The sequence below is a fragment of the Haematobia irritans genome, chromosome 4 (assembly GCF_050003625.1).
Source record: "Haematobia irritans isolate KBUSLIRL chromosome 4, ASM5000362v1, whole genome shotgun sequence".
Classification (NCBI taxonomy): Eukaryota; Metazoa; Arthropoda; class Insecta; order Diptera; family Muscidae; genus Haematobia; species Haematobia irritans.
The window spans coordinates 19704903-19720226 of NC_134400.1; the positions used below are offsets into that span (position 1 = coordinate 19704903).

At 21.9% G+C, this 15324-nt stretch overlaps 1 protein-coding gene across 3 annotated transcripts in view; it reads left to right on the forward strand.

Annotated features, from left to right (window-relative positions):
- The window catches only part of ftz-f1 (ftz transcription factor 1), a 238294-nt gene that overhangs the window by 186794 nt on the left and 36176 nt on the right, over positions 1 to 15324 (forward strand). For all 3 annotated transcript variants that reach the window (XM_075303357.1, XM_075303356.1, XM_075303358.1), the window contains one exon: positions 11941 to 12161. In XM_075303357.1, the coding sequence (XP_075159472.1) occupies positions 11941 to 12161 (221 nt within the window). The remainder of the gene's footprint in view (positions 1 to 11940; positions 12162 to 15324) is intronic.

Genomic DNA, 15324 nt, shown 5'->3' on the forward strand with positions numbered 1-15324 from the left:
GAAATAAAATTTTGACAAAATTTTCTATAAGAATAAAATTTTGACAAAATTTTCTATAGAAATAAAATTTTGACAAAATTTTCTATAGAAATAAAATTTTGACAAAATTTTCTATAAGAATAAAATTTTGACAAAATTTTCTATAGAAATAAAATTTTGACAAAATGTTCTATAGAAATAAAATTTTGACAAAATGTTCTATAGAAATAAAATTTTGACAAAATTTTCTAAAGAAATAAAATTTTGACAAAATTTTCTATAGAAATAAAATTTTGACAAAATTTTCTATAGAAATAAAATTTTGACAAAATTTTCTATAGAAATAAAATTTTGACAAAATTTTCTATAGGAATAAAATTTTAACAAAATTTTCTAAAGAAATAAAATTTTGACAAAATTTTCTATAGAAATAAAATTTTGACAAAATTTTCTATAGAAATAAAATTTTGACAAAATTTTCTATAGAAATGAAATTTTTAATAAATTCCCTGCAAAAAAATTTGGAAGTTCTTCTAAAGGCACAACTTTAAAAGCACTTCCAAAAATTTTGTTCTTTATTTTATTTGCACAGGAAGTTCATTTGAGTCAATTTTTTATAACTCGCTTTTTTTCATATTTTTAATTAGAAATTTAATGTTTGTTGTTGTTTCAAATAGGTTAAAAACATATTAAGAATTAATAAAATGAATACAAATTATTTAAATTTTGCCGAAAAAAATGTTAAATTCATTCTACAAATATTGCAAGTTTTTGAAAATATTTGATGTCTAACGTTCCAGACAAGCGTGTTAGAATGCACTAAAAATCATAACAAATTTTAAAATTTATTTATTTGTCAAAATATCACATATTTTCTTAATTCACATGGAAAACACGGAATTCGCATCACACCTTAAGAAGTGATGGATATGCGTCCTATGACAAGCCCATGTTAAATTCACCGATTCTGCGCCAATTTTTCACCACTTCCGGATCCAAAAAGAACATTTTCACTACTTTTTTGGCGACGCTTTTTTTTTGTGCTGGGGTTTCTATCGAAATAAAATGTTGACAAAATTTTCTATAGAAATAAACTTTTGACAAAACTTGATAAATTGTCTATAGAAATAAACTTTTGACAAAATTTTCAATAGAAATAAAATTATAACAAAATTTTCTATAGAAATAAAACTTTCAGAAAATTTTCTATAGAAATGAAATTTTGACAAAATTTTCTGTAGATATAAAATGTTGCACAAATTTTCTTTAGAAAAAAATTTGACAAAATTTTGTATAGAAATAATATTTTGCTATAATTTTCTATAGAAATAATATTTTGCTATAATTTTCTATAGAAATAATATTTTGCTATAATTTTCTATAGAAATAAATTTTGACAAAATTTTCTAAAGAAATAAAATTTTGCTAAAATTTTCTATAGAACTGAAATTGTGCATAAATTTTCGAAAGAAATAAAATTTTCCTAAAATTTTCTATAGAATTGAAATTTTGCATACATTTTCGATAGAAATAAAATTTTCCTAAAATTTTCTATAGAAATAAAATTTTGGCAAATTTTAACAAAATTTTCTATAGAAAGCAAAAAATTGCCAAAATTTTCTATAGAAAGCAAAAATTTGCCAAAATTTTCTATAGAAATAAAATTTTGCCAAAATTTTCTATAGGAATAATATTTTATAATTTTTTTTTAGAAATAAAATTTTGCAAAAAATTTCGACAGAACTAAAACTTTAAAAAAATACATATTTTGCAAAAAAAAAAAAAATTGCTAAAATTTTCTATCGAAATAAAATTTTGCAAAAAGTTTCTATAAAAAAATCTTTGGAAATATTTTCTATATAAATAAAATTTTGCAAAAGTTTTCTTTAGAAATAAAATTTTAGCATAAAATTTCGAAAATATTTCAAAAATTCAAATTTTGACAAAATTTTCTAAAGAAATAAAATTTTGGAAAAGTTTCTGTGGAATTTTTTAAACATTTTCTATAGAAATAAATTTATTGCCTTTTGGTTGCAAACTAACCATCTCTTGGAAATTCAAATGATATTTTATAAATAATATCACTTTTATCTAGAATCTGTGTTGTTTTTTTTTTCTATAAAGCTTTACTATCGCTTGTTTCAGGTATCAATAAAAAATAATAAAACATGACAATTGAAGCATTAAGCTTCAATTTTTAAAAATCAACCATTAGAAAATTATCCCAATCTGGCAAAAACTTCCAAACTAAAACAAGGCAGTAGTCCATGTAGTCTTGCATGTATAAGTTTAGATTTTGGCTTATTAGCATTTTCTTTGATGACAAATACAAGCTCAGTAAATTTATGCAATAGTAACATTTTTTAGTTTCATATAAATTTTTGTTCAAGAAGCCTGTATATGAATGATTTTTTTAAAGGCTTTATCTACCTTTTATTACTTTAGTTTCTTCATTCAGGGTGCAAGCGCATTTTTTCGTTTTTTTTTTTTTAGTTTTTGCTCATACGATGAAATCACGAAATTTTGTTACTTTTCTTTCCAAAAAAAAATGTCTTGAGTTTTTATTACAACTCGCTTACATTTTACAAATACATTGACATTTTTCAAGAGAATCTTCAGATTGAATTTTGTATATGAACATATGGTTTTTGTATGTATGTGTGTATTTACATTCGCCACTTTATGAGAAAAAAAAACTATTTTTTTTCACCGCTTGATTTTATTTTTTTCTTTATGCATGCTATCTCATTTCCGCCTTTGCGCTCTTGGCCTATACATCCATCTCTTGCGCTCATGACCTAGATTTTTTCGTTGTTGATATTCATTTAAACACGCACATACAGACACACACACACACCTACATATACAGAGACAACCATCGGCAGGAAAACATTATACGTAATACACTTCGTACAATATAAACGAGAGACACTGGCCCCAAAAACTCACGAAACTCAAGTCTTCGTCATGTGCTCTTGGCTGGTGAGTGTGTTGGATATTTCACCCACCATTGTGTGCCGTAAGGCTTAATGAATGAATGGGGTTTTGGGGAGAGGTGGATAGTGGTGAATAGTTTTCATATTGAATGCCTTCATGTCACAAAAGAAAAATACAAAACAAAACTGCAATATATATACATACACATACATACATATGATAGCTTACAATTTGCCCCTTAGCCTATCTAACTGGTTGTTGGTGATGTATGAAAAATGTGTTGCATTGTTTGAGAGCTGGAAGAACAGGGTCGGCTAAAGCTGGCTATTTATGAATATATGTTCATGCAAATTACAAAACAGAAAAACATTCTTAAGGGAGAGTGCATTAGATTGGAGAGGAAAAGGAATGCAACATGTATTACGTTGCTGATTATGTTTGTTTATTTATGTTTTTGTGGACAAATATACACCATGGGGATATGGGAGGTTTTGTCATTCATTTTATTAAAACTGAATGCCTTGATTCCATAGAAAAGGAAAATTTTAGAATTTATTTCAAATTTTAATTAACTTATGCTTTAGGTTTAGTTTCATTGTACACACAATATTTCATAGCCAAAGCAACTTCTGATTTGCATATCCAGAACAATTCGCTGTAACAAGGTATTGTTTTTGTGCATATGTTTGCAACACCCATAAGGAGACCATATGAACGCATTGTGTCTTTGACAATAATGCTCAGGGCCATACCCTAAGTCACAGTTTTGTAATCACACTGTAAACCAACCAATTTTGTAATCACACTGTAAGCCAATTAAACCAATCGTCTTGATTTTACTTTATATTATTTAGTTACAACCAATTATTAATTTAATTTTTAATTAAATAATAATTTTATATTAATGCTAACTGTAATGTAGTTTTAATTTTAATCAACTATTTAATCAACTAAATTTAATCAACTAATTAAATTAATTTGTCTTTGACAATAATGCTCAGGGCCATACCCTAAGTCACAATTTTTTTGTAATCACACTCTAAGTGGCAGATTTAAACCAATCGTCTTGATTTTACTTTATATTATTTAGTTATAACCAATTATTAATTTAATTTTTAATTAAAGAATAATTTTATATTATTTGCTAACTGTAATGTAGTTTTAATTTTAATCAACAGTTTAAATTAAATTAATTTGTCTTTGACAATAATACTCAGGGCCATACCCTAAGTCACAATTTTTTTTTTGTAATCATACTCTAAGTCGCATATTTAAACCAATCGTCTTGATTTTACTTTATATTATTTAGTTATAACCAATTATTAATTTAATTTTTAATTAAAGAATAATTTTATATTATTTGCTAACTGTAATGTAGTTTTAATTTTAATCAACAGTTTAAATTAAATTAATTTGTCTTTGACAATAATACTCAGGGCCATACCCTAAGTCGCAATTTTTTTTTTGTAATCACACTCTAAGTCGCATATTTAAACCAATCGTCTTGATTTTACTTTATATTATTTAGTTATAACCAATTATTAATTTAATTTTTAATTAAATAATAATTTTATATTAATGCTAACTGTAATGTAGTTTTAATTTTAATCAACAGTTTAAATTAAATTATTTTTTTTTTAAATTAAATGTTATTTTTTTTTTAATTAATTCATTTAGAGTTAGCGAATGCATTCAATATTAATTTATAATTAAATTAAATCTTAATTTTAATTTTTACCTTAATTTTAATTTTATAAGTTTAACTTGAAAAGAGATTAAGGTTGTCATGTCCCATGTCGGCTGACATACATATGAATCAGTATAGTGAAACCTGTAAGAAGTTGACACCCACGGTTGTTATGCGCTCTAACTTCTTTTCCCCATACCCTTCCTTCATTTATTCCAGGAACTCTGTGTCTCTAACGAATTTTAGTTTATAATTAAAATTTAGTTAAATTACATATTAATTTAAATTTATTGAATTTTTATCTTAATTTTAACCTTAATTTTAATTTTGAATCTTAATTTTAATTTAAATATTACTTTTAATTTTATTTTGATTTAGTTTTAGTTTTTAGTTTTAAATAATAATTTTAACTTTAATTTTAATTTTTATAATCATTTTAATCTTAATTTTAATTGGCAATCAAATTTTCTAAAAAACAGACGTAATCACTCTCTACAATTTTTTGATTATTTCCTAAAAATACTTTAATATCCCCGTCGAAGACTAACGATGTTAGTCGAAATATTGGAGAATAAAGTTAACAAGTAATCAAAAATCGTAAAAAGGATTTTTTATTAAAAGGACCTCAAGCCAAAATAATAATAAAATAAATTAGAACAACAGGTTCAACAAAAACAAAGGACATTTTAATTTTTATCTTAATTATGATTTTAATCTAAATTTTAATTTAAATATTAATATTAATATTAATATTAATATTAATATTAATATTAATATTAATATTAATATTAATATTAATATTAATATTAATATTAATATTAATATTAATATTAATATTAATATTAATATTAATATTAATATTAATATTAATATTAATATTAATATTAATATTAATATTAATATTAATATTAATATTAATATTAATATTAATATTTAAATTAAAATTTAGATTAAAATCATAATTAAGATAAAAATTAAAATGTCCTTTGTTTTTGTTGAACCTGTTGTTCTAATTTATTTTATTATTATTTTGGCTTGAGGTCCTTTTAATAAAAAATCCTTTTTACGATTTTTGATTACTTGTTAACTTTATTCTCCAATATTTCGACTAACATAATATTAATATTAATATTAATATTAATATTAATATTAATATTAATATTAATATTAATATTAATATTAATATTAATATTAATATTAATATTAATATTAATATTAATATTAATATTAATATTAATATTAATATTAATATTAATATTAATATTAATATTAATATTAATATTAATATTAATATTAATATTAATATTAATATTAATATTAATATTAATATTAATATTAATATTAATATTAATATTAATATTAATATTAATATTAATATTAATATTAATATTAATATTAATATTAATATTAATATTAATATTAATATTAATATTAATATTAATATTAATATTAATATTAATATTAATATTAATATTAATATTAATATTAATATTAATATTAATATTAATATTAATATTAATATTAATATTAATATTAATATTAATATTAATATTAATATTAATATTAATATTAATATTAATATTAATATTAATATTAATATTAATATTAATATTAATATTAATATTAATATTAATATTAATATTAATATTAATATTAATATTAATATTAATATTAATATTAATATTAATATTAATATTAATATTAATATTAATATTAATATTAATATTAATATTAATATTAATATTAATATTAATATTAATATTAATATTAATATTAATATTAATATTAATATTAATATTAATATTAATATTAATATTAATATTAATATTAATATTAATATTAATTTAAATATTAATCTTAATTTCAATTTCAATTTTAATATAGTTTTAGTTTTATCTTAGATTTTGATTTTAATCCTAATTTTAATTTAAATATAAATTTGATTTTTAATTTTCATCTTAATATTAATCATAATTTAATTGTAGTTTTAATTTTTATTTTATCTTAATTTTAACTCTAATCTCAATTTTAATTTTTACCTTAATTTTGATTTTAATCTTAATTTAAATTTAAATGTTAATTTAAACATTAATTTTAATTTTTATCTTTATTTAAATTTTTATCTTTATTTTGATTTTGATTTTAATCTTAGTTTTAATTTAGATATTAATTTTACTTTTAATTTTAATTTAGTTTTACTGTTTATCTTAATTTTAATCTTAATCGTAATTTTAAATTAAATATTAATTTTAATTTAGTTTTAATCTTTTTTTATTTGTGTCTTAATTCTTATTTTAATGTTTATTTTAGTTCAAATGTTAATTTTTACTTTAATTTTCATTTAGTTTTTGTTTTAATTTTAATTAATTTAATTTAGTTTTTTTAATTTTAACCTTAATTTTTATCTAATTTTGATTTTATTATTAATTTTAATTTATATATTAATTTTAACTTTAATGTTATTTTAGTTTTAATATTAATTTTATCATAATTTTAATCTTAATTATTATCTTTATCTGGAGTTTAATCTTTGTTTTAATTTAAATATTAGTTTTAATCGTAATGTTACCTTTAATTTTAATTTAGTTTTAATCTAATTTTTATGTTTTATCTTAATTTTAATTTTTATCTTAATTTTGATTTTAATCTTAATTTTTAATCCTAATTTAAGTGTCATTTTAATTTTAATTCAATAGCAACTGACTCGCAATTTTTATATTTTAATTTAAATTGTTTTTTTTATTTAGTTGTAGTTTAATTTAAAAAATTCTATATCGCAATTTGTGTGTGTGTGTGATTTTATTCATTCTTTAAAAACTCCCCAAATAGTTTTTTCTAATAATTTCACCAGCTTTGTCCATCATAAATCACCCTCATAGTCCACCCAAAGACAATGGCTTTGGAAAATCTTTCTTCTACAAGTATAATGTAAAAACTTTGAAATTTAAGTATGAATATTCTATTCGTCTATCTTACATGTATATGTTTTCACTGTTTTCTTCGCATAATCCTCTTGATACTGGTACTTATCACGTGGTCATTTTGGGCTACTGACCATAGGTATAATTTTTTATGGATTAGTTTATATATCGTTGACCTTATCCTATGTGAAAACTGGGAATAATATATGAATATTATATAAGAATAGGAAATCCTTTCAAAATATTTGTGGTGACAAAGGTTTTATGGGAAGGATTTAGTGGAGGAATACAAGTGAATATTATCACATAATGAAAATATTTTGTTCTGTTTTAGGCTTAAAAGCTAAAATATGTGTGATAATGTATAACAGGGGGTCTTTTTGTAGAATTTAATTAAATGTTAGTTTCATATTATATGAAATAAAAAATTAATTAAATAAAATAAATTCCTAAATTAAAAAAAAAAATATATATGTATAAGCAATTTTATTTAAAATTTAATTTCAATAAATTTATTTATATCAAATTATTTTTATATTTAATAATAAATTTACTTATATTAAATTCAATAAGTGCAATTAAATTTAATAAAACCTAATTTAATTGAATTAAAATTAAATTAAAAATATATTAATGTATTAAATAAATGTATTATTATTTTTTCATATATTTTTTTCATTTATTTATTAACCAAATTAAAAAAATAATAAAATTTATATAATTTTTATATAATTGATTTATATAATTTTATATAAATTTCATTACATTTACATTACTCGTGAAGAAATTAAATTGTATATATTTAATTAATTTAAATTTGGATAAAGATCTTCATATAAAGTAAAAGTACTTACATATATTTAATGTAAACTGCAAAAAAAATATCTAAATTCTAAATTGATTTCATTTCATTTGTCAACAATTTTTCGCGCTTATTGATGTATATAACTTAATTAACTTAAATGCTGTAATAATTCCATATACGCCAAAAAAAAAAAACTCAAGCAAATACCGCTAAACTCAACCATACCTGTTTGAAGAGCCATCAAATCCATATAGCCGAAATTGAAAGTAAAATTGTAAACACAATCAATTCGCACTTATTCATGGTCGAACATTGTATTTGCATTGGGTTTTTACATTCAATTCACATTGAAAAGGAGTCGAAGTTGTTGTTGTCGTTATTGTGACAAAAAATGAAAGAAGAAACAAAATCGATTTTATAAGCAACAAAGGAAAACAGTCCCCCACAACAACAATATCAACATTAACAAATAGAGAAGACAACAAATACCATTAACAACCGTACATGAGATTACTTTTACCCTATCCTCTCTGGCTCTTTCTACCTCTCAATTTTTTGACTCAGTAACAACATTCTATTTTCCTAGTTTTCACTCTATCATTGTGTGGTGTACATGATTTACAATGTTATCTTATGCTTTGTACTGTGAGTTTGTGTGTGTATGAGTGTGTGTGTGTTTGTAAGTACATTTTCCCATTACAAACCAAGTTAAGTGATGGCTTTGGTGTCCCACTTTTTCATACTGTCCTTGACCTACTCCACACTCAATATCGACAATAAAAATAAAACCAACAAACAAATGCCAAGCTATGCGCACACACACATATACATATACACAAATAAAACAAACATCAAACAGTCATACACCACACACACACACCGCTGTTCCAGCCACACAAGTAATTCAAACCAGCCATGCCACACCAATTGCCCACTCCTCCTCCTTCTCCATAAAACCAGTACCAACGACACTAGAAAAATTATTGAGTTATGTACTTGCTCTTACATCCAATGTGAGGAAAGACAAAAAAGTGTTTTTATTTGGCCTTTGTTTGATTTGTGTTAGTCATTGTAGGAAAACTCTATTTCATAATATTGGGGGAGCATCGGAAAAAGCCTATGGGAAAAAAAGAGAAAGGCCTTAAAAGAGTAAAATTCAGAAAATTATGGATGGGTAAATTATTTAAATTATTACAAAAACAAACTCATAATATATTGTAGACTAACCTCAATATGAAAAAAAACTTGTTTAAATAACAGCAAACATAAAGTATTTAATAAGATAAAATTTATTTTATGTTATTTACAATTTGTGGTTTCACCCAAAAATATTTTATTGATTTGTCTTTTAATAGCTAAGAGAAGGGAAAAATATTTGGTGTTTTTCTTCAAATTGCCTGAAAGGCAAACCAAAACAGAGAATATCAATGATTCGTAATCTCTTAATGAAATTTTCTCATACCTCTCCAAACAATGTCTTTCAATGTATGTCTCCCTCTCTCTCTCGCTCTTATTATATTTATAACGTATGGGTAACGTATGGGTATTTTGCAATACTTATACGTCACCCATAGCACGTGCTGCATAGCAGAACAGCAACTGCGACTGATTTCGTAGTAGCAGAATCCGAGGCAGAGACAACTGTAAACTATAGTCAACTATAGGCATATTGTGTGAGTTGAAGACAAAATAAGAGCTTCATAACATTTTGTAATCATAGAAGCATTTGTTTGTATATGTTAAAGCAAATTATGTGTAATCCCTTGCTAATGACCATGGCTAGCGTGTTGATGATGATGATGATGAGTAAACTCTTAATCGAAATTGCTCTTAAGTAATACGGTCTCTGTTATTGAGTAATCATTGTAGCATTATCTCCAATACTTTATTTAGGAATAGTGAATTACTTATAATAATAATTGTCACGAAAAACTAATAGATAAAATACATTGTAGAGATATATTTTCATTAAATGTAATATGTAAATGTAAAACGTGAATTTTATTAAATTCAAATAAAATACAAAAAATTTATTAAATTATTTAAATTTAATTTCTTTTTTTCTATAGATTTTTTTTCAAAATTTTAAATTCCTTTAGAAAATTTTATCAAAATTTTATATCTATAGAAAATTTTGTCAAAATTTTATTCCTATAGAAGTAAAATTTTGTCAACATTTTATTCCTATAGAAAATTTTGTCAAAATTTTATTTCTTTAAAAAATTTTGTCAAAATTTTATTTCTTTAGAAAATTTTGTCAAAATTTTATTCCTATAGAAAATTTTGTCAAAATTTTATTTCTATAGAAATTCTGGAATTTCTGATTTATATGTTGTCATCACTACCAGCAATAGCTTTGTACTCTCCACTATTCTCATTGCAGATGATTTCCTCTCACCTCTATTTTTCGTTGTTTTTTTTCTGTTTTCCATTATGGCGTAATGGTGTCACAGCGCAACGCATCAGCTATGCCTGGCAGATCTACTGACGTTTGGTTTTATCAGCTGACGCTGTTAACTGGTAAAACTCTCACTCTCTATGACATTCTGTTTGGATTTGCATGTGACTATGAGCTTTAAAAATGCAAGTGTGTATTTCTTTATATTTTTACAGAGAGGATATAGACAAGAAAAATAATCACCAGTGGGTGGGGAGGGGGGATAATGCTTTACTAAGGATTTTGCTTTTTCGTTTTTCATATTGGTTTATTCTGTGTGTGGGGGGTATTCACTTAAACATTTACAAATTTTGTATACGCTATCTGTTTGCCTCTCTCTCTCTCTCTCTGTGGCGTGCTCTTATATGATCTCCCTTTTCCACTTGGTCTTAGTTCTAGGAATATATTTGCAATTAGTTTTGTAAACAATACGCTTGACCTAAATTTCATGCAAACATTATTGCGTTCTCGTTGCTGTTTTATTGCATAGGCTTTTATTGTTGTTGTTGTTTGTTTTTTGTTTTCATTTACTCTATAGTATAGTTCTTGCTATTTTATTGCCTTTTTACTCGTTTGTTTTTTTTTTCTATTCTTTATGTGCATTTGTGCTTCTTCTACTTCGTTTCCTTGCAATATTTTGCATTTCAATAGCAAGTTTTTCTTTTGTATGACTATGATGAGAGGATGTGTATGCGTATGTGTGTATGGGCTTATGTATGCCACAATACTTTTGTATGAGAGTTGTTCTAGTTTGTCGTCCTCTGTTGTCTGTTATTGTATTTGTGCAACAACTAGAAATTACACATATGCATCTAGTACACAAACAACTATGCCTTTAACAATCTCATAGGAAAAACCGGAGGATGTGCAGGAGGTGGGGGAGGTTTATTTACGATTTCGGAAACCCTTCACAAATGAATCGTTTATTTTATACCCTCCCTTCATAGGTTTCGCGGGTGGGATGGTATACAATTTATTATAACACATGGACATTTTGTAGGATTTCATATCTGAAGAAGTTTGAATTAAAATTAATCTAAAATATTTTTTTTTTCATTATCTTGTTCTATATATTTTTAATATTTTCTATATAAATTATTTGATTTTTTTTTTAAATATTAACTTTACTGAAATTATTTAACTAATTTTGTTTTTTTTTTGTTTTCTTTTACAGCTGTGAGAGCTGATCGCATGCGGGGTGGTAGAAATAAATTTGGTCCCATGTACAAACGTGATAGAGCGCGAAAACTTCAAGTGATGCGCCAAAGACAGATTGCCTTACAGGCGTTACGAACGTCCATGGGTACAGGAGATATGAAGCCAACGCCATTATCCCCTGGCTATCAGCAGGCCTATTCGAATATGAATATAAAACAAGAAATTCAAATACCTCAGGTAAGTTATAATTAAAAAAAATATCTGGTGGGGAAGAGAAAGAAGAGACGAAGCTCCTTTTTAAATATTATTTATTTTTATTTCTATAGAAATTTTATCACAAAATTTTATTTCTATAGCAAAACTTTACTTCTATAGCAAATTTTAGCAAAATTTTATTTCTATAGAAAATGTTAACAAAATTTTATTTCTAAAGAAAATTTCAACAAAATTTTATTTCTATAGAAAATTTCAACAAAATTTTATTTCTATAAAAAACGTTGTCAAAATTTTATTTCTATAGAAAACTTTGTCAAAATTTTATTTCTATAAAAAATTTCGTCAAGATTTTATTTCTATAGAAAATTTCGTCAAAATTGTATTCCTATAGAAAAATTTGTCAAAATTTTACTTCTGTAGGCAATTTTATCAAAATTTTACTTCTATAGATTTTTTTAATTTTATTTCTATAGAAAATATTGTCAACATTTTATTTCTATAAAAAATTTCGTCAAGATTTTATTTCTATAGAAAATTTTGTTAAAATTTAATTTCTATGGAAAATATTGTTAAAATTTTATTTCTATAGAAAACTTTGTCAAAATTTTATTTCTATAAAAAATTTCGTCAAGATTTTATTTCTATAGAAAATTTCGTCAAAATTTTATTTTTATAGAAAATTTCGTCAAATTTTTTTTATAGAAAATTTCGTCAAAATTTTATTTCTATAGAAAATGTTGTCAAAATTTTATTTCTATAGAAAATTTTATGTGAATTTTAATTCTATAGAAAATTTTGTCAACATTTTATTTCTATAGAAGATTTTGTCAAGACATTACTTCTTAAGAAAAATTTGTCAAAAGTTTACTTCTTAAGAAAAATTTGTCAACATTTTACTTCTATAGAAAATTTTGTCAAAATTTTACTTCTATAGAAAATTTTGTCAAAATTTTACTTCTATAGAAAATTTTGTCAAAATTTTATATTTATAGAAAATTTCGTCAAAATTTTATTTCTATAGAAAATTTCAACCAAGTTGTATTTCTATAGAAAATTTCAACAAAATTGTCAACATTTTATTCCTATAGAAAACTTTGTCAAAATTTTATTTCTATAAAAAATTTCGTCAAGATTTTATTTCTATAGAAAATTTTGTCAAAATTTTATCTTGATAGAAAATTTTGTCAAAATTTTATTTCTATAGAAAATTTAGTCGAAATTTAATTTCTATAGAAAATTTTGTCAAAATTTTATTTCTATAGAAAACTTTGTCACAATTTTATTTCTATAGAAAATTTCGTCAAAATTTTATTTCTATAGAAAATTTAGTCGAAATTTAATTTCTATATTAAATTTTGTGTAATTTTTTTATCTATAGAAAATTTTGTCAAAATTTTATTTCTATAGAAGATTTTGTCAAGACTACTTCTTAAGAAAAATTTGTAAAAATTTTACTTCTATAGAAAACTTTGTCAAAATTTTATTTCTATAGAAAATTTTGTCAAAATTTTATTTCTATAGAAAATTTTGTCAAATCTTTACTTATTTAGAAAATTTTGTCAAAATTTTATTTCTATGGAAAACTTTGTTAAAATTTTATTTCTATAGAAAACTTTGTTCTATATAAAATTTCATCAGGATTTTGTTTCTATAGAAGTAAAATTTTGTCAAAATTTTATTCCTATAGAAAAATTTGTCAAAATTTTACTTCTATACACAATTTTATCAAAATTTTACTTCTATAGAAAATTTTGTCAAAATTTTATTACTATGGAAAATTTTGTTCAAATTTTATTTGTATAGAAAATTTTGTCAAAATTTTATTGCTATGGAAAATTTTGTTAAAATTTTATTTCAATAGAAAATTTCGTCAAGATTTTATTTCTATCGAAGTAAAATTTTATTCCTATAGAAGAATTTGTCAAAATCTTACTTCTATAGACAATTTTTTTTTCTAAAAATTTTTATTTGTATTGAAAATTTTGTTAAAATTTTATTTCTATAGAAAATTTTGTCAAAATTTTATTTCTATAGAAAATTTTGTCAAAATTTTATTTCTATAGAAAATTTTGTCAAATCTTTACTTATTTAGAAAATTTTGTCAAAATCTTACTTCTATAGACAATTTTATCAAAATTTTACTTCTATAGAAAATTTTATCAAAATTTTACTTCTCTAGAAAATTTTGTTAAAATTTTATTTCTATAGAAAATATTGTCAACATTCTATTTCTATAGAAAATTTCGTCAAGATTTTATTTGTATAGAAAATTTTGTCAAAATTTTATTTCTATAGAATATTTTGTTAAAATTTTATTTCTATGGAAAAAGGTTTTAGAAATTTTATTTCTCTGGAAAATTTTGTTAAAATTTTATTTCTATAGAAAACTTTGTCAAAATTTTATTTCTATAGAAAATTTCGTCAAAATTTTATGTTTATAGAAAATTTCGTAAAATTTTATTTCTATAGAAAATTTCAACAAAATTGTCAAAATTTTATTTCTGTAGAAAATTTTGTCAAAATTTTATTTCTATAAAAAATTTTAACAAAATTTTACTTCTATAGAAAATTTTGTCAAAATTTTACTTCTATAGAAAATTTTGTCAAAATTTTAGTTTTATAGAAAATTTCGTCAAAATTTTATTTCTATAGAAAATTTCAACAAAATTGTCAAAATTTTATTTCTATAGAAAATTTTGTCAAAATTTTATATCTATAGAAAATTTTGTCAAAATTTTATTTCTATAGAAAATTTTGTCAAAACTTTACTTCTTAAGAAAAATTTGTCAACATTTTACTTCTATAGAAATTTTGTCAAAACTTTAATTCTTTAGAAAATTTTGTTGAAATTTTACTGCTGTAGAAAATTTTGTCAAAATTTTACTTCTATAGAAAATTTTGTAAAAATTTTATTTCTATAGAAAATTTTAACAAAGTTTTATTTCTATAGAAAATTTAAACAAAATTGTCAAAATTTTATTTCTATAGAAAATTCTGTCAAAATTTAATTTCTATAGAAAATTTTGTGTAAATTTTACATCTATAGAAAATTTTGTCAAAATTTTATTTCTATAGAAAATTTTATGTAAATTTTATTTCTATAGAAAATTTTTGTCAAAATTTTATTTCTTAAGAAAATTTTGTCAAAATTTTACTCCTATAGAAAATTTTGTCAACATTTTAC